The sequence below is a fragment of the Meles meles genome, chromosome 6 (genome assembly GCF_922984935.1).
Source record: "Meles meles chromosome 6, mMelMel3.1 paternal haplotype, whole genome shotgun sequence".
In the NCBI taxonomy this organism is placed as follows: domain Eukaryota; kingdom Metazoa; phylum Chordata; class Mammalia; order Carnivora; family Mustelidae; genus Meles; species Meles meles.
The window spans coordinates 48596520-48620919 of record NC_060071.1 but is presented as its reverse complement, the minus strand read 5'-3'; the positions used below and the strand labels follow the sequence as shown (position 1 = coordinate 48620919).

Below are 24400 nucleotides of genomic sequence, written 5' to 3'. Positions count from 1 at the left end.
ATAAATAAATAAAATCTAAAAAATAAAAGTAAAAATAAATAAAAATCCTAAATAGTGGAGGGGGCGCCTGGTTGACTCAGTCAGTGGACCAAGCAACTCTTGATCTCGGGTTCGTGAGTTTGAGCCCCAAAATGGGTGCAGACATCACTTAAAAAGAAAATCTTTTTTTTTTAAAAGATTTTATTTATTTATTTGATAGACAGAGATCACAAGTAGGCAGAGAGGCGAGTAGAAAGAGAGGGGTAAGCAGGCTCCCCGCTGAGCAGAGAGCCAAATGTGGGCCCAATTCCAGGACCCCGGGATCACGACCTGAGCTGAAGGCAGAGGCTTTAACACACTGAGCCACCCAGGTGCCCCTAAAAAGAAAATCTTTAGGGGCGCCTGGTGGGCTAAGTTGTTAAGCCTCTGCCTTCAACTCAGGTCATGAGCTCCCCACTCAGCGGGAGGCCTACTTCTTCTGCTCTCACTCCCCTGGCTTGTGTTCCCTCTCTTGCTGTGTCTCTCTCTGTCAAATAAATAAAATCTTAAAAAAAAACAACAAATAGGGGCGCCTGGGTGGCTCAGTGTGTTAAGCCTCTGCCTTCAGCTCAGGTCATGATCTCAGGGTTCTGGGATCGAGCCCCACATCTGGCTCTCTGCTCAGCAGGGAGCCTGCTTCCCTTCCTCTCTATCTGCCTACTTGTGATCTCTGTCTGTCAAATAAATAAAAATCTTTAAAAAACAAACAAACAAACAAACAAAAAAAACAACAAATAGGGGCGCCTCTGGTGGCTCAGTGGGTTAAAGCCTCTGCCTTTGGCTCAGGTCATGATTCCAGGGTCGTGGGATCGAGCCCGGCATCGGTCTCTCTGCTCAGCAGAGAGCCTGCTTCCCTTCCTCTCTCTCTGCCTGCTTCTCTGTCTACTTGTGATCGCTCTCTGTCAAATAAATAAATAAAATCTTTAAAAAAACAAAACAAACAAACAGAAAAAACAAATAGGGGCGCCTGGGTGGCTCAGTGGGTTAAGCCTCTGCCTTCAGCTCAGGTCATGATCTCAGGGTCCTGGGATCGGGCCTGCATCAGGCTCTCTGCTCAGTGGGGGGCCCGCTTCCCTCTCTCTCTGCCTGCCTCTCTGCCTACTTGGGATCTCTCTCTGTCAAATAAATACATAAAATCTTAAAACAAACAAACAAACAAATAAACAAATTCTAAATAGTAGAGAGGAAGAAAAAAAATTTCCAGGACCACTTAGCTACCTGCTGGGATACAGTCTGAAGTAAATAATATGTGTAAGTCAAAGGCAATATGTTCAGATTTTCTGATATGTAGGAATCTTAAGAATATATGTCTCGTAAATCATGAGGGTTGCCTGAATTTTGTGATGAATATATATTAATCTAAATTCACACTCCAAGTATTTTGCGATCAAAAGCAGTATTACTCAAAGTGTAGTTAGCTGAGCAACAGAATCAGTATCACTTGGGAGAGGGCCCAGAAAACTGTGTTTTAACACCTTTCTAGGTGATTTTTATTTACAGTACAGTTTGGAAAGTACTTCTCTAGGGGCACCTGGGTGGCTCAGTTGGTTAAACATCTAAGTTCAGCACATGTCATGGTCTTAAGGTCCTGGGATCCAGTCCAGAGTTGTTGGTGAACAGGGAGCCCCCTTGTCCCTCTGCCCTTCCCCTGACTCATGCACTGCCTCTCTCTCACTCTTTCAAATAAATAAAGTCTTTAAAAAAGAGACAGAGAGAGAGAAAGAAAAGTACTTCTCTATAGAACAGGTTTATCCAATGGCTAGTTGGTCCTCAAGGTACAGGGTAAGGTAGAGTTGCGCACAGCTGAAGACAATGCTTGCCCCCAAATCATCCAGTTCACACAATGGGAAAGCAGTGCCACAGAGGCACAAAACAGTAACTGACATGAGCAAATGGGAGGGTTGTTGAGGTTGTTTTTAAAAATAAGCTAGGGGGGGCGCCTGGGTGGCTCAGTGGGTTAAACCTCTGCCTTCGGCTCAGGTCATGATCCCGGGGTCCTGGGATCAAGCCCCACATCGGGCTCTCTGCTCAGCAGGGAGCCTGCTTCCTCCCTCTCTGTCTGCCTCTCTGCCTACTTGTGATCTCTGTCTGTCAAATAAATGAATAAAAAAATCTTAAAAAAAAAAATAAGCTAGGGGATGGCCTGGGTGGCTCAGTTGGTTAAGCCACTGCCTTTGGCTCAGGTCGTGATCCCAGAGTCCTGGGATCAAGCCCCGAATCGGGCTCTCTGCTCAGCAGGGAGCCTGCTTCCTCTCCTTTCTCTCTGCCTGACTCTCTGCCTACTTGTGATCTCTCTGTCAAATAAATAAATAAAAATCTTAAAAAAAAAAAAAAAATAAGCTAGGCAGGGGCACCTGGGTGGCTCAGTGGGTTAAGTCTCTGCCTTCGGCTCGGGTCATGGTCTCGGGGTCCTGGGATCGAGCCCCACATCGGGTTCTCCGCTCAGTGGGGAGCCTGCTTCCCTTCCTCTCTCTCTGCTTGCCTCCCTGCCTGCTTGTCATTTCTCTGTCAAATAAATAAAATCTTTGAAAAAAAAAATAATTAAAAAAAAAAAAAAAAAAAAAAAAAAAAATAATAAAAATAAAAATAAGCTAGGCAGAGAGGACACCACTATGTGTTTCCTGAGATTTTTTTTGAAATAGAAGAGGCTGTGGTAGGACTACACAGGGGAAGAGAAGTTAGAAGTTGAAGAAGAGTTGGAAGTTGAAAAAATGAAGTCAACAGAAAGTGATTAAGAAGTGAATATTAGGGGCACCTGGGTGGCTCAGCGGGTTAAGGCCTCTGCCTTCAGTTCAGGTCACGATCCCACAGTCCTGGGATCGAGCCCCGCATCTAGCTCTCTGCTCAGCAGGGAGTCTGCTTCTCCCCATTCTCTCTGCCTACTTGTGATCTCTGTCTGTCAAATAAATAAGTAAAATCTTAAAAAAAAAAAAAAAGTGACTATGCAGAGGGTCTATAATCACAAATACATAAAGCAAAAGTTATAGAAAAATAATCAAGAGGTTTCCAAGAGAATGAAAAGCAAGAATGCAGAGTTCTAGGAACCAGTAATCACAGGAAAAGTGGGAAGTGGAGCCTCCAAAACACTCAAAAATAGACACCAACTTAAATCTTACTTGGACTGAATACTGAGGAACAATGAATAAATGTCATTATTGCCACTGGTGTGGGCTTACTACTTCCTTTAATGAGTAGTGCAGCAGAGTAAAGCATACTCTTTTGGCTGACAAATAAGAATTTTAAATGTAATAGGGTCTGTGGGCACCTGGGTCGCTCACCTGGTTAAGCGTCTGACTCTTATTTTCAGCTCAGGTCATGATTTCTGAGTTGTGAGATAAAGCCCAGTATCCGGGGCCCTCTGCTCAGCGGGGCGTCTGCTTGGGATTCTTTCTCTCTCTCTCTCTTACCCCTCACCCTGCATGGATACTCTCTCTCTCTCTCTCGAAATGAATAAATAAATCTTTAAATGTAATGGGGTCTTAAATAGAAGTTTAGAGTGATTCACTAGCATGCCAATAATTGTGGATCAAGGTATACTTTGGAAAGGCTATGCTATGGTTAACACTAAAGTTATCAATAAATGTAATTATATTAATCTTCCAAAGCTTGAGATGCCATAGAACAAGGTAAGAAGAGAAGATTTTAAGGTTTTAAACAAGTGAGACACAAGACAAAAAGAAACAAAAGAAACAAAAATTAGACCATCAAAGCTTGTGACTTACAGATTTTTGGATTTCCTTTAATAGGAAACTTCACAATCATTTCCTGGGGATTTGTGCAGATGAAAACAAATGGAGAATCAGATTCTTGACTCATGTCTGGATACTGCAAAATATAAAAATAACAAGTTCAGATTAGTTGGGACAGATTTTGAATTTCAGGGAGATCAAAGGATGTCCCAAATTTCACCTCAACATTCTGATGATAGCACTCTCCATTTCAGTCAAGTAAAGAGGATTATGCTCAACAAGCAAGAACAAACCTTCCCCTTTCCCCAGGCCTTAGCACAGTAGTCTTATGCAGTCTATTGCCTGCCATTTCTGACCTCCTATAATGGGAACAACTTCTTAAAAAAAAAAAAAAAAAAAAGATACCTGATATTTTTCCAGAAGAATCAGGACTGACTGTTCTTTTAGTATAAATTACAAACTTGGGAGATTTGGAGGTCTCCTTTGGGAACATTGGGCACCCCCAGGTTAACTTGAGTGAAACACTGGAAGGTTTAAGAAAAATAATTTGAACATTTGTGGAAATCCTGCCAGAAATAGTCAACAGAGCCCTTCTTTCACTAAAAGGAAGGAAGATGATTCATTCTGAAAGGTATGAACATGCAAAAGCTGTTTTGCTGGATGCATTCCAGACTTACTTAGGGTGAAAAGGTAACGGTAGAGCAATTCTGAAAATTATTTAGAAGCCTCCTTTGGATCTCTCATCACAAATCTGTGTGAATAGTTAGGACTTGTATTCCTTCTGCAAAGACAGACACAGAACCTAGAGTAAGACTAGGCCGGCCACATAATCACAATTTAAGGCACAATGGAGGGTTGGCAGAAAGTGCTCTCTAGCAATGCCCAACTGATTTGTTTTTTCATTATTCCTATCTTTTATGTCCTGTATTTAGCATGTTTGACAAATATGACTCATAGGCTGACTATGACATTACCAAAGGAGCCTTTCTCCTAGTAACTACCATCAAATGTATAAACTTATTTTCCACTCTTATTCATCTGCTAAGATATGTCCTCTAAAGACCTAAGGCTCAAAAGTAGAAATGGAGGTTTCAGTAAAATAAGAAAATTAAAATTTCTCTGTAACTAGTGGAAACCTAAGTAGTTAAAATTTCTTTACTGACCACTTGACCACTCAGTCCTAAGTGATTAAGTAAGGTTGTGGAGAAAACAGAAGGAATTTTTAGCACCTTTTGGTCCTGCCCACATACCATGGCTCTCTGTGTGGGACAGGTGTGGCATGTACGTTGATAAAACATAGCTTAATATCAAATATCAGACACAATTATATTCAGAGGCAGGGTCAAAATGTTCACAGTAGGAAAAAAAAAAAAGACTAAAGATGAGAAGGAAAATGCTCTTCTTTCCTTATACCCTGGATCTTTAGAACTCAAAGAAAAGTAGGTTCCAGCTGTTACTGCTGAGGTGCTTTGGCACGAATAAAACCAGAGGCTGCCATCGAGATCTTTCAACCGAATTCTACAGAGGCCTCAACAGCAACAGTCACAATTCACATCTCTTCAGGTTTCCTACTCTCTACCCTCTGTGTCTCAGAATGTTGAGGCAGAGGACAGTGCTGCGAGGACCTCACAGCTCTACTTTTCTAGAACTATAACCCAGTTCAGTCATTCTCTCCTCTTTTTTCTGTATCAATAAATGTTCCCTCTCTACTGACTCTATCCCATTAAACATATTTTCTGTAATGTCTGCCATAAAACAAAATCTCCCCATTGTCCTCAAGCAAATGCCCCATTTCTGATTATTTTTACAACAAAATTCACTAAAAGATTATGTATGCTCCCTGCTTCAAATTCCTCTACTGTTTCTTGAATTCATTATAAACAGGCTTTCACTCCCAACACTCCACCAAAACTATTCTTGGTGAACTAAAGGTCATTGTTCACTTCCAAGTTGCTAAATCAAATGGTCAATGCTCAGTTCTCATCTTAATTGACCTATTTGTAGAACCTGATAGAATTCTTCTCTCCCTCCTTCACGAACATTCCTCACTTGGCTTCCAGGATATCATCTCTTCTTAGCTTTGCTATTTACCGACTGCTTATCACCTCATCCTTTAAATGTTGGGAGTGCTTCAGAGGTCAGGCCTCAGACCTCTTCTCTCCCTACATTGACACCTTAGTGATTTTCTTCAGGCCCAGAGTTAAAAAATAAGGTCCTGAATTTGTAACTATGAGAGGTGATGGATGTTCTCTAAATATATTGTGGTAATCATTTTGCAACATATACATGTATTAAATCATTCTGTTGTACACAGTGAACTAATACCATGTTACATGCCAATTATATCTCAATAAAACTGGGGAAAAAACGAGGTCCTTGAAATGCAAATGTAAACCACAGTGAGATATTAATTTATGCTTATGGGATGATTATAATAAAACCAAACCAAACTAAACCAAAAAACATGGAAAATAACAAGTATTGGTAAGGATGTGAAGAAATTAAAACAGTCATGCATTGCTGGTATGGGTGTAAAACGGTGAAGCTGCTATAGAAACAGTTTGGTTTTTGTAACATCAAAGAGTTACAAAATTACTGTAAGGTCCAGCAATTCCACTCATGGGTATATCCCTCAAAGAAATTGAAAGCTGTTACATGCTCCCAACATCTTACTTGTTCACCAATGTTCATAGCACCCAATAGTTTCCACAATCCAAATGTTCATCCACAGACAGATGAACAAAATATGGTACATACACACAGTGGAATATTAAAAATATTCCAGAAATTCTGATGAATCTTTAAAAAATTACACTTACTGAAATAAGCCATACACAGGTCAAATATTACATGATGAGTACCTATACAAGGTACTTAGGATAAGCAAATTCACAGAGACAGAAAATAGAGGTTATTAGGGGCTGGAGGGAGGAGGAAGAAGAAATTATTTAATGGGGACAGAATTTCTGTTTGAGATGATGAAAAAGTTCTAGAAATGGATAGTGGTAATGGTTGTACAACATTATAAATGGACATAATGCCCCTGAATTGTACACTTAAAAAAGGTTAAAATGGAAAGTTTTATGTTATATATATTTTATCACAATACAAATAAAATTTTATAAAACAGAGATCCTGATTCATTTCCAAACCTGCTCCTCTCTTATCCATTCCCCCCTTTAAAATGAATAATGAATGAATGGATACCCAGCCTACTAGCTATTCCACCCTTGCAGTTGTTCAGGCCAAAACCCCCACAACCACCTCACTGAGAAACTCTGTTAACTCCACCTTCAAAGGATATCCAATATCTTACCACTTCCTGAGACCTCCACAGCTACTTCCCTGGTCCAAGCCATCATGTTTTCCTGGATTACCACAATAATCTCCTAACTGGTCTCTCTGTTTCTACCCTTAACCTCTCTCTTTTCTATTTTTAACAGGGCAGCCAGAACTATTTAAAAAAAAAAAAATCAGATTATACACTCCACCACTTAAAACTCTCCAGTGGCTTTTCATCTCACTCAGAATAAAAGCCTAAGTCCTCAGCATAACCTTCAGGTTCCTGGAGAGTCTGGCTCTCTATTTCCTCTTTGACATCTTTTTCTACTACATTTAACCCCACCTTCACTCTACTCCAGCCACACTGACTTCCAGGTTGTTCCTGTTCTTGGATCTTTGCACTTGCCTACTCCCTCTTCCTAGAATGCTCCCACCTCTACCACGACCCAGATATCCACAAGGCTTCTCTTTCTTCAGAACTTTGTTTAAATGTCAGCTTTTCGGGGTGCCTGGGTGGCTCAGTAGGTTAAAGCCTCTGCCTTCAGCTCAGGTCATGATCCCAGAGTCCTGGGATCAAGCTTGGCGTCAGGCTTTCTGCTCAGCGGGAGCCTGCTTCCTCCTCTCTCTCTGCCTGCTTCTCTGCCTACTTGTGATCTCCGTCTGTCAAATAAATAAATAAAATCTTAAAAAAAAAAATAAATGTCAGCTTCGCAGTAAGCCTTCCCTAATCATTCTATTTAAAATCAGAGCATGAATCTCCTCACAGACTTGGTACTCTCAACCCTTTTTTGTTCCTATAGCACTTACCATCATCTAATACATTATAATTTACTTATTTAATTTTTTAAAAGATTTTATTTTTATTTATTTATTTTTTAAGATTTTATTTATTTATTTGACAGAGAGAGATCACAAGTAGATAGGCAGGCAGAGAGAGAGAGAGAGAGAGGAAAGCAGGCTCCCCGCTGAGCAGAGAGCCCGATGCGGGACTCGATCCCAGCACCCCGGGATCATGACCTGAGCCGAAGGCAGTGGCTTAACCCACTGAGCCACCCAGGCACCCTAAAAGATTTTATTTTTAAGTAATCTCTACACCCAATTTAAGGCTCAAACTCAAAACCTGGAGATCAAGAGTCCCATGCTCAGGGCATGTGGGTGGCTCAGCTGAAGACTCCAACTCTTGGTTTTGGCTTGGGTCATGATCTCAGGGTGGTAAGATTGAGCCCCACACCCAGCGCAGAGTTTACTTGAGATTCTTTCCCCTCCCTCTCCCTCTGCTCCTCCTCCTGCTTGTGTGTGCTCTGTCAAATAAATAAATAAATAAAAATTAAAAAAGAGTTACATGCTCTACCAACTCAACCAGCCAGGCACCACTGCATTTTTAAATTTGGCCTCTCTTTACAAGGATGAAAACTCCCATGAAGACCAGCGTTTTTGTTTATTTTGTTTACTCCTCAGCACCCTGAATCATGCTTGGCATACTGTAGGCAATCAATAAATATTTTCTGAATGAAAGAATAATGAAAACAACTTGTGCATTAAGGTTATTTTTTTTAATGTCATTGCATATGTCATATTTGTTAACTGTTGATTAAAGACATAGTATTTTTTAAAAGATTTTATTTATTTATTTAAGATAGAGCGAGAGTGAGAGAGAGCATAAGCTTTGGGAGCAGCAGGCAGAGGGAGAAGCAGGCTCTCCAATGACCAGGGAGCCCGACACAGGGCTTGATCCCAGGACTCCAAGATCATGACCTGGGCTGAAGACAGATGCTCATCTAATTGAGCCACCCAGGCGCCCCACATTAAGGTTATCGTAACTATACTAAATGCACACATGCTGGGAACTAGAGACTCTTAGGACTATAACTCTGGGTAAAAGCAGGTACTACTCTGTAATCTGTTATCCCTAAAGCTAAATTAGAACTTTTGTGTCTTGGCAAGTGGTCCAATAAGGCCCTATGTTTAATATTAACTACACTGACATACATTAACAGAGTGAGCAAATGTCAAATAATGGGAAAAATGATAGATAAATAAATTATCCAACAGGTTCCTGGGACACACTCATGTCTCACAATAAAGATAAACATTAAAATCAACTTTCCCAACTTAATCTAAATCAGAGTTTTATGTGAATATTCCTTTTTCCAAGCTCTTATACTGAACTTCAAGAGGCTTACAAGAAAAAGAGCTGAAGAACAAAGCAGTCTGCAAAAAATAAAGTAAAGTAAGGTCTTGTATTGGGAAAAGGGGCAGAGTGCAGTAAAACAAAGTCAGTTTGGCAGAGCCTCAGTACGTTCAGAAAAGCATAATCTCTGCAACTGGGGCCTGGGTACTATGGACCACATTAAACACTGGCATGTCAGTGACTTACAAGAAAGGGATTTTTAGTCTGAGAGTCAGAGACTAAAATGTAGCTGATGGACAGAAAACTAAATTAGGGGTGCGTGGCTAGCTCAGTAGGTACAGCATGCAACTTTTGATGTTGGGGTTGTGTTCAAGCACCATGTTAGGTGTAGAGCTTACATTAAAAAAAAAAGAAAAGTAGGGGCGCCTGGGTGGCTCAGTGGGTTAAAGCCTCTGCCTTCGGCTCGGGTCATGATCCCAGGGTCCTGGGATTGAGCCCCGCATCGGGCTCTCTGCTCCGTGGAGAGCCTGCTTCCTCCTCTTCCTCTCTCTCTGCCTGCCTCTCTGCCTACTTCTGATCTCTGTCTGTCAAATAAATAAAATCTTAAAAAAAAAAAAAGTAAATTAATTAAGAGAAAGGAGGTTCATATTTGTAAACAATGTGAATAAACTTTGGATATCATATCCAATTTAGAGAGGATGTTAAAGGAAGGGTCACTGAGATAGCACATAAGAAAGATCAAAGAATGTGGGCTGTAAAATCAAGCAATTCAAAGGAACCATTCAAATTCAGCAACAGATTCCTCAGGAAGTTGTGGCTGTTCTTGCCTAAGAAAACAGGACTTCTGTTTTTTGGGTGTTGAGATGAACACCCAACTTTTCCATCAACATGGATGGGACAGGAGGAGATTATGCTAAGTGAAATAAATCAAAAAGAGAAAGTCAATTATCATATGGTTTCACTTATTTGTGGAACATAAGGAATAGCATGGAGGACATTAGAAGGGAAATATGAAGGGGGAGAAATTGGAGTGGGAGATGAACCATGAGAGACTATGGACTCCGGGAAAACAAATGGAGGGTTTTAGAAGGGAGGGGGTGGGGGATGGGTGAGCTCAGGGATGGGTATTAAGAAGGGCACGGATTGCATGGAGCACTGGGTGTTATACACAAACAAAGAATCATGGAACACTACATCAAAAACTAATAATGTACTGTATGGTGACTAACATAACACAATAAAAAATAATTAAAAATGAAAGAAAGAAAGAAAGAAAGAAAACATGACTCCTATCACCTGGTTTCCAGCCTGGGGGGAGGAGGAGAGGGTTGGGCCTACTCTTTTTTTCATGGCTCATAAGTTTCATAGCTGTCTAACATAACAGGTAATTAACACTAAACAGCCATTTTCTTCTCTTCTCCAGAGGAAAATTGTTCACCAGTCATCTAGGAAACATTTCTTTTGCCATTTTTGTAAGGAGCAAAAAAAGTTTAGTTGTTTCTTGGCAATCACAACTAATTCAGAGCCAAGTGGCCATTTTCACCAACTCTGCAAGATGTCACTCTTCTCAACAAATCCCCAAATGACCTTTAAGTCTTACATCTGTCTCCAGAGGACAAAAAGCTAAAGCAAAGAGTTAAGAAAGAACTCATTGACAAAGAACATATATTTGCTATAGGTTTTCTTGGTTTGAACTTTAGGGAACTAGATAGATAGGACATGAAATCGGGCTCTGAAATGTAGTTAGCGGATAACCAACTCCAAGAAGATTGAGATGATAAGACTCAGAAGGAGAGAAGGAAATGAGTCCGATAAAAAGGCTACAAAGCACAACAGATCCAAAGAAGCATATCCTGAAAGCAATTGTGTTCTCTAATAGTTGTGTACATTTTCTTCAAAGCAATTCAAGATGTTCACAGGACACACAACTAGTACCTTAGGCCACACTCTACTGGAGAATAAAAGTTTTCTCACATCAGTGACATAATGATCATGAGGCTTTGACAAGGTAACTACTATATATTTGACTGGAGTTGAATAAAGATCATGCCAGCTAGCCCAAGATGGGATATTGAACTCCCATGTACTAGTACCCAATTCAAGTCATGTGCTCAGTATCAAAGACGGGGGGGGGAGTGAGCGGGGGGGTGGGGGCGGGTTACAGCTCAATGCTACAGAGCTCATGTTTGCTCCAGGTGAAAAGAATAACGTATGAGTGATATGCAGCTTAAGGGTTTTAGAGCCATTTGCGGAAAATGATCTAGCTGAAGCCACATAGTGTTGATTTCCTGGTCCCATCCTACTCACAGTTAAGTTTCCAATGTGGCTTTCTATGCCCTTTGGAATCCTATGCTGGAACCTCCATACATAACAGAACCTAAGCAAGTATATTTTCTTTAAAATTAACCTCATACCTTTCTGCCCTTACTCGTAAAGACCTAAATGGGAATCACCCATACATGACAGTTATTTTTAGTCTTAAATTTCATATAGCAGGCTTTTACTTCAACTTAAACTACTAAGAACTAAAAGAGAATTGCTCTTAATTAAAGATACTACATTGTAAGGTCCTTAACCATTGAAGTCTACATTGGGACTAATAACTCAGAATGCTAAAACTCCTCTTACTTAGGGGACCTGATAATTTTAATTAGCAATAATCGCGCCTCGGATAAACCTCATTGGCTACGATACTGCCACTGCGCAAAGCTGGACCTGATAATTTTAGAATTTAACTCCCAATGGCTGGTTGACTCAACTGAGAACAACTATTCTGAGGCAGAGCTCAGAGCATCCTTTGACATCAGTTAACCTACCAAGGTAAGATCATTGTTAGGTAATCTGGTGCTATGAACATTAACATTAACAATACCCCTTCATAAAATGACATTTGTCTTTTAGAACAAAACAGATTAAAACATTTTAAACCACTGAGCCACCCAGGCGCCCCAGATTAAAACATTTTAAATTATCCAAGTAAAAAACCATAACACTGTGTATGGAATTAATTTTTTTCTTAAGATTTTAAGTAATCTCGAGGCGCCTGGGGGGCTCAGAGGGTTAAGCCTCTGCCTTCAGCTCAGGTCTAGACTTTCTAGGCTTTCTAGATCAAGCAGACCATTTTGTCTCTAAGCCTGGGTTTACTTACAGGTAAAATGAAGGTGTTACATTAAGTGATTGATTCTACCTAAAACCTCTTACATCTGTCCCCCTCTTGTCTCATTGCACTGGCATTATCCTAGAACAGACTTGACCCTCGAATGACAACTGCCATATGGTTAGTCTCCCCACCTTCAAGATCTTCACTGTAATCCATCTTCCACATTGCAGCCAGATCCATTTTCCTAAATCAAGGCCATGACCACTTTCCAAACACCCCTTCTCCATTCCACAACTGACTATAGAAAAAAGTGTTACCGCTAAAGCTTATCATACAAAGCTATCTACCACTGGACCACAACATACTTTTCCATTCTTGTTTGCTGCTTCCTCCTTTTTCTCACCCATACTCATCTCTCAACAAACTGGTTTGCTATTATTCTCTGGACAGGCCCAAAACTTCCACCTCACACTTCTTCCTCTCCTTGGAATATGCCTCTCAATCAACTATGTAGAAAGACTTGAACAACAATCTCAACTCTATCATTTACTGACTAATAGTACTCAAGTTACTTTAACTGATCTTAAATTTCCTCGTCCCTGAAAGAGGGGTAACGATACCTTGCTGTTATTATTGTAGTGAGGATAAGAACATACATGATAGGTCTGGCATATTACAGCTGATCAAAAGTGATAGATTTTATTACTACCCTTTAAGGCTAATTCAAAAGCCATATTCTTAATAAAGTCTTTTGAGATCCCTCCTAGCTGGAAGCAACCTTTTCCTCCTTTAAATTCCTCAGTGACACTCTACTTTTCAAGACAGTAATTTTGCTTTTTATTTTGTATTTGTTTGTTTACATTTGTATTTCATCTGTCTAGTAGTCTTTCAAACATTCTGAGGGCAGAACCTATGGCTGATTCACCTTTCTGTTTCTTTTAGTGTCTAAAACAATGTCTGATTTATGGCAGGCACTCAAGTGTTTATAATAATACTTTAGAAAATCTTAAGAATTATATATTCATTTTCAGAGGCATCTTGGTGGCTCAGTCAGCTAAGCATCTGCTTTCAGCTCAGGTCATGATCCCAGAGTCCTGTCATCGAGCCCCATGTCAGGTTCCCTGCTCAGCAGGGAGTCTGCTTCTCCCTCTCTCTCTACCATTCTCCCTCTGCCCCTTACCCATGCATTTGGGCTCTCTTTCTCAAATAAATAAATTAAATCTTAAAAAAAAAAAAAAGAATTAGGGGCGCCTAGGTGGCTCAGTGGGTTAAGCCTCTGCCTTTGCCTCAGGTCATGATCTCAGAGTCCTGGGATCAAGCCCGGCATTGGGCTCTCTGCTCAGCAGGGAGCCTGCCCCCCCCAGCACTGCCCCCCCACCACCGCCTGCCTCTATGCCTACTTGTGATCTCTGTCTGTCAAATACATAAATAACATCTTAAAAAAAAAAAGAATTACATGTTCATTTTCAGATGAAAAGCTAAACATCAAAGAATTTATATAAATGCACAGATAAGTGTTACTATTTCCCTCCTCTGTTTGGGATAAGAACAATAGAAAGTATAATGCTTTCTGGATTATTAAAAAACATACATGGTTGTCCTCAACTCAGCATGTGGGCACTTAACACTCAGGTTATAAAACAACTGTAAAGACAGTTTGTTCTGACCTAGAAGTTCTAGTAAATATCCTAGTCTTCATGAGAATTCTGAAAATACATTCCCTGTTTCATTCAAGTGAGCTGTGATTTTAAAGAACTTCATAGGGTCAGACTAGCTGTGGCAGATACACAGTTCCCCTCTTTGTTGGGTCTCTGACACAGCCCTCATGATCCCTTAGGAATACACATTTTTAGGTTTATAAATATGCAGGTTTTCTCAGTACAACAGAGAGGACATTTTTACACATTTTTGAAAGGTTTTATTTATTTATTTGTCAGAGAGAGAGAAAAAGAGAGAGAGCACAAGTAGGGAGAGCAGCAGGTAGAGGGAGAAGCAGGCTCCCCGCTGAGTAGGGAGCCTAATGTGGTGCTCAATCCCTGGACCCCAGGATCATGACCTAAGCCAAAGGCAGGCGCTAAACTGTCTGAGACACCCAGGCATTCCCATTTTCCATATATTAAAAGAAAATTTGCAGGGGCTAGTTTGCTTAGTCGGTAGAGAATATGACTCTTGATCTCAGGGTCGTGAGTTCAGGCCCCATGCTGGGCATAGAAGTTACTTTGAAAAAAAAAAAAAAAGAAAAAGAAAATTTGGGGAATTTGGGGACTCCACACTTTTCAAAGCTAATGTCTGGTTTGAATATTGATGTTCCTTCATCCTCTAATTTCTCACCTCTCAGATCAGCATACAACACATTGGTGATAGAAATTGATGATTTCCATTCCATTTTTATTAATCGTCCTTTAGATCTGTATCGCTCGGATACCCTTATAGGAGAAGGAACAAGTAATACTCTCTTCCCAGTGAAGACTTCAATTCTATTGCCGATGTCAATTACATAGGCACCCAGCAGAACTGCTTCAGCAGAGCTCTTTAAAGACAGGGTCTTGGCTATTATAAAAGCCATAAGATCAAATGGACTGAAGGGTCAGTATGCTGGCAGGAGAGGAATGGATTTAGTCAGAAGAAACAGAACGATCAATGACCTTGGAAATTTCAGACAAATCAGATTCTCTATTGAAGGCAGAGATATAAATAGCACAAACACAACACAGACAAGTAGAAACAAAAGCCACCAACTCAACTTTCTGTTTGAAAACTTGTTAGGTCTAGAGAACTGTTCAAACCACAGCTGCTAATGGTTATGGATTTGGCAATCAAAATGTCTTTGTTAAAAAAAAAAGTTTTAACTGCCTTACTATTGAGGTTACAAACCACAGCCTTGATGTATTGTTGCAGTCAACATCCTCCCTGCTGTTTTTGAGAGCTTACATCTGCTGCTGGCAGATAAAATGCTGGCGAACGGCATGGGCTCCTTCCAGGGGAATACAGGAGAAGCTGTAACTAGATGACTCTCATCTACCTTTCTCTCTTGAGTTGAGCCCACAGCCTTTTCTGTATCATTCCTACCTTGTTTAGGTTGATTCCCTGCCATTACTCAGGAGGGCTGAGGGTCCAGTGGGATTTTTTTCTGGCACAAATTATCCATGCCAGCCATACTACTCTTAGAAGATAAAAGGAAGAGGAGTTCTTAGCTCAGGGCAAAGCAATTTTAGCACATATTTAAAAAAATCAGTCAGAGTATAGTGTACATGATTTTAAACAACCACTAATAAAACCTTGTTTTTTATTTTTTTTAAGAGACTAAATGATCACACTATGCCAGAAATAGTGAGGCCTTAGTATATTTTAACTTATCAAAGAAAGGCCAAGAATGTGAGTTTCTTTGGAAAAGGAAAAAACTAGGAACAAGATGGAGAAGTAAAATGTGGTCCAAATTACTTAGGAGATTAGCTTCAGTTGAAATAAAAATTACTAGATCTACACTGGTTTTCAAGGAAAATATAATTCAACTGGGTGATGAGAAATGAGTGTGAAGATGCAGAAGGAAGACACAGGTCAAGAAACCAATTCCTGGATGATTCTCCCTCATTTTCATAAATAACCTGTGAGAATAAAAGAAAACCAAACGTATGTCGACTAGCACTTTCTAAGTTGTATATACCACAAGATACCAGTTCTGCAGTTAGTAACTAGGCAGTGTGCATGGGGTGGGGAGAGGGGATTTTATGATCTAAAAGTTTTTGGAACACTGCATGTTATATCCACTAGATGTATCAGAGTCATAATGCACACTAGCATGTTAATGGACCTGAAAAGTTCTGCAGTAAACAAATACATTTATTTGATACAAATTCATTTTCCAAATATATGTGTCCATAGACAATCACCTCCCCCGTTTTTATGTCTCCAGAGAACACTTATGCATGGAATAGTTTGGGAAACGCTAGTCTAGAGCTATTACTCCTAAACTTTCAACTCATTATTACAGAAATGAGAATAACGTTTGTAAAACATGCTAGGTAATCACATTTCTTACATCATAGAACCCTAGGTCAGGGACAGGAAGACTACCAAAGAGGCTTGAGACATTTTCTAAAAGGCAGCCAAACACCAAAGCTATAACTTTTTAAAGATCCTTACCCAATACATAACCTCCAAATAGGTCTAATATCAATTCTGAATACATTCTTGAGCTACCCCCAAACACAGAAAAGAAACAGTGGGGGAAAGCCCCAGAAAAGCTGATCATAGGGAAAATGGGTAGGAATTCCTGTTTAATGAAGCCTACTGGCTTCCGGTGTTTGGGGATATTCTAATGTCATACATCGGGAAATTCATAGGGAGAGCTGCTAAGACTTCCAGCTGGGAACATATGGGAGGATTTCTATATTTCTATGTGCTGCCCTCAGTATCCTCAGGATAAAAGACATAATCTAAGCTTGAAGAGGAGTACCATGCTGACCTGAAAGAGAGGTATCTTTGAGAAATGAAAAAGATTTGTTTTGTTAATTAGATTTCTTTTTTTTTTAATATTTTATTTATTTGACAGAGAGAAATCACAACTAGGCAGAGAGGCAGGCAGAGAGAGAGGAGAAAGCAGGTTCCCCGTGGAGCAGAGAGCCCGATGTGGGGCACGATCCCAGGACCCTGAGATCATGACCTGAGCCGAAGGCAGAGGCTTTAACCCACTGAGCCACCCAAGCGCCCCTTGTTAATTAGATTTCTAATTTCCATAAACTTTGCTATACTCCATAGGCTAGGGTTATAGTTTCTTACCCTTCTCTACACAAACCTGTGGCAGAAAGAAGATAGCCTGTCCAGTGATTGAAATCATTTGACCTTATATCAGATGGTGGTTTGCTTGATCAACAAATACTAAAGGAAGGCCCCTTACCAATCCCCCCCAATCACACTGCCAGATGCTCCTGAGTTCCCTCTCAGAATGCAAATATCCTATAAAGAAAACATATTAATACCATATTAAGTCATACTAAGCTATTAATGACTGTGAGAGTCTTTAAAACTATAAAGTCTGGGGCATCTGGGTAGTTCAGTTGTCTACGTGTCTGCCTTCAGCTCACGTCATCATCTCAGGGTCTTGGAATTGAGCCCTGCATTGGGCTCCCTGCTCAGCTCCCTGCATCTCTCTCTCCCTCTGCCCCTCCCTCCCCCCAGCTCATAGGTTTGCACGCACTTGCTCTCTCTCAAATAAATAAAATCTTAAAAAAAAAAAAAACCCTATAAGGCCAATACCAATGTATGGAATTTTTATAATTTTTACTTCTAGACTGAAAAAAAAAGGGGGTAGGGTGGGGAGGGAGAGGAACAGAGCAAAGAAGATCCTAGAAAAATGGTGAAAGACCCACAGGGGCATAGGCATAAGAGTGTGGAAAACAACCACATGTCTATGGTTGCCTAGGTTTGGACCAGGTAATAAGGGAGAACAAGAGGCGAGGGATCAAATTCATGCCAAAATGCATGCAGTGTACTCATATACATAAAGTAATCAAAGAGGACTGAGGAGGCAATCCACAAGAAAATGAAAGAAAACTAAAGGGATACTAACTATTGGTTAAAATCTATGAGGAAAGGGTAGAGAGAGTAAGATAGAGAAGAACAGTTTTTATAAACAGTAATAACAATATTGAAAAGCAAATAAATCTGGAAAACAATTTACTGAGAAAAATGAAACTGAAGAACATTTTCCTAGGCATAGTGGTTGCCTAAAGCAACTGTTCAAAGAACAGGAAAACCATATTGTTAGGTAAGATGCTTCAGGCTCCAAGGATAGACTTTCCCATTCTGATTTTTGCTGGTCTGAGTATAAATACAAGGCTCTAAATTTCAGCTCTCCAATTAAGCTAAAGTTCTTCAGCTCCCTCTGCTGTTCAAAAATGAACTCTAGTTATATCAGTCCAATCTTTAGTGATCAAAATAAACAAAAATATATACCTATATATGTGCATGCGCCGCACACACACTCTCTCACTCTCTTAAATATACCCCAAATATGGCATAGTCCAGGAAATCAGAATTCAAACATACTTGCCTATCATGAATTCTCTGGCATGGACCAAATGTTCCAAAATAACAAATCCTATCATTTCCACCACCTAACTGAAATAATTTAAGGGATAATGGAGGGTTTCTTTATCAAAAGCAGCACAGTTTTATGAAAGGATAAGGACCCTGTACTCTTTAGCCTAATTGAGGCAATAGCTTGTCACACAGAAATGTACATGCATCAGAAACCAAAACATCACTAGTTTTTCTGTTTCTGACCGGATCTTTTCTCTTTCCAATATTTCCCTATGAAAAGATTATCCTCACACGTCTGAATTCAATTGCTATCACCATACTATCTCCACGATATTCTGTGTTGAAGGATCTACAAGTCAACTATGGTAGCAAACCAAGCATGTGTCCAAGAAAATTACTCTTTACTCACCTGATCCTTAAACTGCTTCTGGGACAAGCAGTCAATAAGGTCCACACAGCCCAAAAGACAACCTGATGGATAGTCATTGGGAAATTCCACATCTGAATCAAGAAAAACAGAAGGATCATATTAATTTCCTTTTTTGTGACCCTGAAACTCCCCAATCTGATTCCAATTCTGAACAAATCACTTTCTCTCTTATGTATTTGTAGACACAGGGAAAAAAATGATGTTTTTATTTAGCACAGTTGTTTGTATTTTAGCAAAAAATTTAGTGAGTGGCTGGCTTAGTCCACTATCCACATCCTAAGCTATTTTTATTTTTATTTATTTATTTTTTTTTAAATATTTTATTTATTTGACAGAGAGAAATCACAACTGGGAAGAGAGGCAGGCAGAGAGAGAGGAGGAGGCAGGCTCCCTGCGGAGCAGAGAGCCCGATGTGGGGCTCGATCCCAGGACCCTGAGATCATGACCTGAGCTGAAGGCAGAGGCTTTAACCCACTGAGCCACCCAGGCGCCCCCTAAGCTATTTTTAAAAAATCACCCTTACACCATTAAAGTTCAAACAATCAATTCCACCTATACTCAGCTGGACTAGCTTTGAATTTGGTGGTGATAGGTTTTAGAAACAAGCTATAGGTATGAAGAGAAAAACCAAAAAAATATAGGAATGACAGAACATAGGGAGTTAGAAAAAAAAATAAGACAACACAAATTTAAAAGAAGCCAGTCATATCAGTCACAAAGAAAAATGTGCTTTTAAGGAAACGTGAACTTTTGATTCCTAAAATTTTGGTGTTCCTAAAAACTTTTAAGGCTAGTTCTGTAATTATCCTCTCATTCTACCTTCAAAACAACTGTATGAGTTAGATAAGAGGAAGAAAAACAAGACACCTAAAGGTCAGAAGTGGTTTTTAGGATCCAAACTTGATGTGCTTGGGATGACTTCCAAAATATACTGCTTAAGTCAACCAACCCTGACCTGTCCAAATCCCACAGCAGATATCTATTTGAGTCACTCCCCCACAAAAATTCTTACTGTGGTTACTCTTCCCAATCTAACTATCCCAGAGTTTACAGTAGTCATTTTGCTCTCCCAATTTAAAAGTGAGAGAGGGAAAGAAAGAAAAAGGAAAGAAGGAAGAAAGAAAATAAATTTTCTCAGATGAAATTAAAACTGGCTCAAGTCAGTTAAGCATCTGATTCTTAATCTCTACTCAGGTCTTGATCTCAGGGTTGTGAGTTCAAGAACCCCCCTCCCCTAACATTGGGCTCCCGGCTGGGTGTGAAGCCTACTTAAAAAAAAAACAAAGAAAAAGAAAAAGAAATTAAAACCAGTTGGTCGATATCTGGTGTTAGGAACTGTTATTTTTCTTTTCTTTCTTTCTTTTTTTTTTTAAGATTTTATTTATTTATTTGACAGACAGAGATCACAAGTAGGCAGAGAGGCAGGCGGGGGGGGGGGGGGGAGGAGCAGGCTCTCCACTGAGCAGGGAGCCCGATGCGGGGCCCGATCCCAGGACTCTGAGATCACAACCTGAGCCAAAGGAAGAGGCCTTAACCCACTGAGCCACCCAGGCGCCCCTGTTATTTTTATTTTCATTAGTTGATGAATTAATGATTTGAACAGCTATCTATGACCTGCCATGAAACAAACATACACAAAGGTAAAAGTCCCTCGCATACCAACCCACCCAGAAAAAATGAAATCATAGGAAGAAGGAAATGAAAGAAGATGAACATCACATTTGGTATCTTTGGTTGGAATTTTCACACTGGAGAAAGACTGACAAAGATATTACATGTCTACAAAACCCAACTAGTAACTGGGTACACTACTCTTGTATTATTGAAGTTGTGTGTTTGAATAAAACCTTTTTTCTCTATTAAAAAAAAAAAGAAGATGGACATCAACAACAATGACTTCTCTCCATCAAATAATACTGAAAGGAGAATATACGGCTGTTACCTTTCCCACGAAGAACACGATATGTAGTCTGGAGTTCTGAGACTTCTTGAGGGGAGGGTCTTTTGGCTGTGGCTGCAATCCAAAGTCGTCCTCTGTGAGGAGTGTACCAGCTTCTGCCCTCCACCCTTAAAACAATTACAAATTGATAAGGAAGGGTCTAAATTCTAGTATCCCAGAGAATCTCATTTAAAACAGCAAATCATCCAGTTGAACCAAGAGATCTATAGAAAGTATTTCACAAAGAGGGGTATTTTGTGTGAAAAACATATAATACCCTTCACTGGAGTATGAACCCTGTTCTCCAGCTTTTCCTATCATCAGAACAAAGACAATTTGGGCATCTGGGTGGCTCAGACGGTCAACCATCTGCATTTAGCCCAGGTCATGATCCCAGGGTCCTGGGACTGATTTCTGTATTGGGCTCCCTGTTTAGCAGGGAGTCTGCCTCTCTCTCTGCCTGACGCTCCCCTCTGCTTGTGAGCGTGCTCTCTCTCTCTGACAAATAAATAAAATCTTAAAAAAAGAAAAAAAAAGACAATTCATCTCTTTCAGGTCCTACTTTTTACCTGATCTCTGTAACTCAGAATAGCTCTCAGTACCTTTCACTAGCCTTGGAACTTCTACCACCCAAATCTAACTTTTTTTCTTTTTAAGATCTTATCTTTTAAAAAATTAATAATAAAATAAAGATTTTATTTATTCGAGAGTGAGTGAGAGAGAGAGAGAACATGAGTAGGGGCAGGGGCAGAGGGAGAGGGAGCAGCAGACTCCCCACTGAGCAGGGAGCCCAATGACATGTGGGGCCTCAACCCTGGGACTCAAGGATCATGACTTAGCTGGGGGCAGATGCTTAACCAACTGACCCACCCAGGCACTCCCAAATCTTACATTTTCAAGGTATCTAAGTTGTGCCACAAAAAAGGAAATCCTTGCTCTTCTTTGAGTGAAAAGCTAACATTTTCTTGGAAGCTTTGTTAATTGTTCTCTAACCTAATAGAAAAATCCTCACCAACACATAAATCTCTAAGAAGAGTACTTTTATAATCATTACTTAATAGAATTTTTTTTCTTTTTTTTTTTAAGATTTTATTTATTTATTTGACAGAGAGAGATCACAAGTAGACAGGCAGGCAGAGAGAGAGAGAGAGAGAGAGAGAGAGGGAAGCAGGCTCGCTGCTGAGCAGAGAGCCCGATGCGGGACTCGATCCCAGGACCCTGAGATCATGACCTGAGCCGAAGGCAGCGGCTTAACCCACTGAGCCACCCAGGCGCCCCATTACTTAATAGAATTTAAGTAAATGAAAATACTTATCATCGTCACTCTTTAAATTATAACCACTTTCAATTATATTTTCTAAGCATTCTGTAAAGGATTATGTTCTTTGTAGATAATTAAACAACTTGACTAGTTCGAAAGAATCTTTAAGTGGAATAACAATGCATTCAAAAGAATTTAATTACTCTACAAGGATTATAAAAAGATGTTCCAGGGGAGGGGGAATTGGGCAAAATGAATGAAGGAGAGAGGGAGATACAGGATTCCAGTATGGAGTGAATAACTCATGGGAATAAAAAGCAGAACATAAGGAATGTAAGGATATTGTAATAGCAGTAAAATGGGACAAATGTGGTGAACAAAGCATAATGTATAAACTTGTCAAGTCACTAAGCTGTACACCTAAAACTAATGTAACACTGTGTGTCAAGTATACCCAAATAAAAAAGAAAAGAAAAAGAAGAAAAAGGATGTTCATCTTTTAGTTCCAACCAAATGAAGTAAGTACCTTGATAATATACCCCTATTACAAAATTCTTACAGTGGAAAATAGGGACTTTCTCATATCATTCATTTTCCAGTACAGATGAAATGAAAGACTGCCAGACACATAGCAGGTGATCAATAATACATGAAGAATGAATCATTAGCTTTCTTCTCTCCACACCGAATAACCTGAAGGGTTATTGGGAAACTGGTCTCACAAATGTGGCAGAACCACCCGTTTTATTTCGGTGGGATTAGTTATTGTGGGCAGGATGCTGCTCATCTGTTCTTTTTAGAAACAAAATCTGAATAACACAGATCCAAAATAGGATGAGAGAAATGTAAACATTCTCATTGTCTCAGCAGAAGGCAAACTGTTTAGTTTTCTACTTTGGAAGATGGAAAAGATAACCTAATTGTAGAAAACTGAATGAGAAAAACACGTATCTGAGGGCCCAGCTGCTCTGAAGCAGAAGCAGATTCACACACATTTGTTCTTTTTTTTTTCTTTTTAAATTGTACTTATTTATTTGTCAGAGAGAGAGCACAGGCAGGGGAGTAGCAAGCAAAGCAGCCAGAGGGAGAAGCAGGCTCCCCACTGAGGAGGGAGCCCAATGTGGGACTCAATCCCGGGACCCCAGGATCATGACCTGACGCTTAATCGACTGAGCCACCCAGGTGTCCCTCACATGCATTTGTTCTAATGGCACTACACACATGAACGATAAAAACAATTACAAGCCAAAGCAAGAAGGCCTGACCTTCAAGAGGGGAAAGAAAATGGTAATGCACCTTAATGAAGGAGGGAAGTCACAGCTAATAATGAAAACACCAAAGTAGAAATGACTGATCCTAAATGCTAATAAAAAATTTCCTTTCAGAAGAAAAATGACTGAAGCTTACTCAGTAAGAATGGAAAAAACACTCTGAAAACTTGAACTCTAGTTGCATCTCTGCTGCAAACGAGCTTTAATTCAGAGAAAGCTACTTTATCTTTGCTTACCTAAGTGCCTTCATTTGTACAAGATTATAATAATACTGGCCTAATCTCTTTCATAGAGCTACTACTTTTAAAACTGTAAAAAACTATTTAAATATGAGGTATTATTGGGGCACCTGGGTGGCTCACTCGTTAAGCCTCTGCATTTGGCTCAGGTCATGGTCCTAGCGTCTTGAGGTCAAGCCCCCCATCCGGCTCCCTGCTCGGCTGGAAGCCTGCTTCTCCCTCTCCCACACCTCCTGCTTGTGTTTCTTCTCTTGCTGTGTCTCTCTCTGTCAAATAAATAAAATCTTTAAATAAATAAATAAATAAATGGTATTACTATTATTATAAGTTAGGATACTGCCTAGGCATAATAAACTCTAAAGGCAAAATAGAAAGGGAAAAAAAAGATATCTGTACCTCTCACATTCACTGCAGCATTATGTACAACAGGCAAGACATGGAAACAACCAAATGTCCACTGATGGATGAATGGATAAAGAAAATGTGGTTTATACGCACAATGGAATATTATTCAGCCATAAAAATAAAGGAAATCCAGCCATTTAATTTAAAACATGGATAGAGCTTGAGGGCATTGTGCTAAATCAGACAGAAAAAGACAAATACTGTATGATCTCACTTATATGTGGGATCTGAAAAAAAGCAAACTCATAGATACAGAGACCAAACTGGTGGTTGCCAGAGGTAAATGGATGAAGATAGTAAAAATTTTCAGTTATAAGGTAAGTAAGTCCCAGGGAAGTAATGTACAGCTGGTAACTACAGTTAACAATACTATATTGTATAGGGGCGACTGGGTGGCTCATCTGCCTTTGGTTCAGGTCATGATCCAGAGGTCCTGGGATTGAGTCCCATGTTGCACCCTCTGCTCAGCAGGGAGCCTGCTTCTCCCTCTCCCTCTGCCACTCCCCCTTGCTGCTCTCTCTCTCTCAAATAAATAAATAAATAAATAATTTTTTAAAATACTGTATTGTATATTTAAAAGCTGCTAAGAAAGT

The 24400-nt window shown here is 39.9% G+C and overlaps 1 protein-coding gene and 1 pseudogene across 2 annotated transcripts in view; both read right to left on the bottom strand.

The window, feature by feature from the left end:
• TRIP4 (thyroid hormone receptor interactor 4) overlaps window positions 1-24400 on the bottom strand; it is a 70856-nt gene that overhangs the window by 6212 nt on the left and 40244 nt on the right. For both annotated transcript variants that reach the window (XM_046007201.1, XM_046007202.1), the window contains 3 exons: window positions 20635-20759; window positions 18672-18763; window positions 3741-3843 (listed from right to left, as the gene is read on the bottom strand). In XM_046007201.1, the coding sequence (XP_045863157.1) occupies window positions 3741-3843; window positions 18672-18763; window positions 20635-20759 (320 nt within the window). The remainder of the gene's footprint in view (window positions 1-3740; window positions 3844-18671; window positions 18764-20634; window positions 20760-24400) is intronic.
• Window positions 11717-11831, bottom strand: LOC123945256 (annotated as a pseudogene).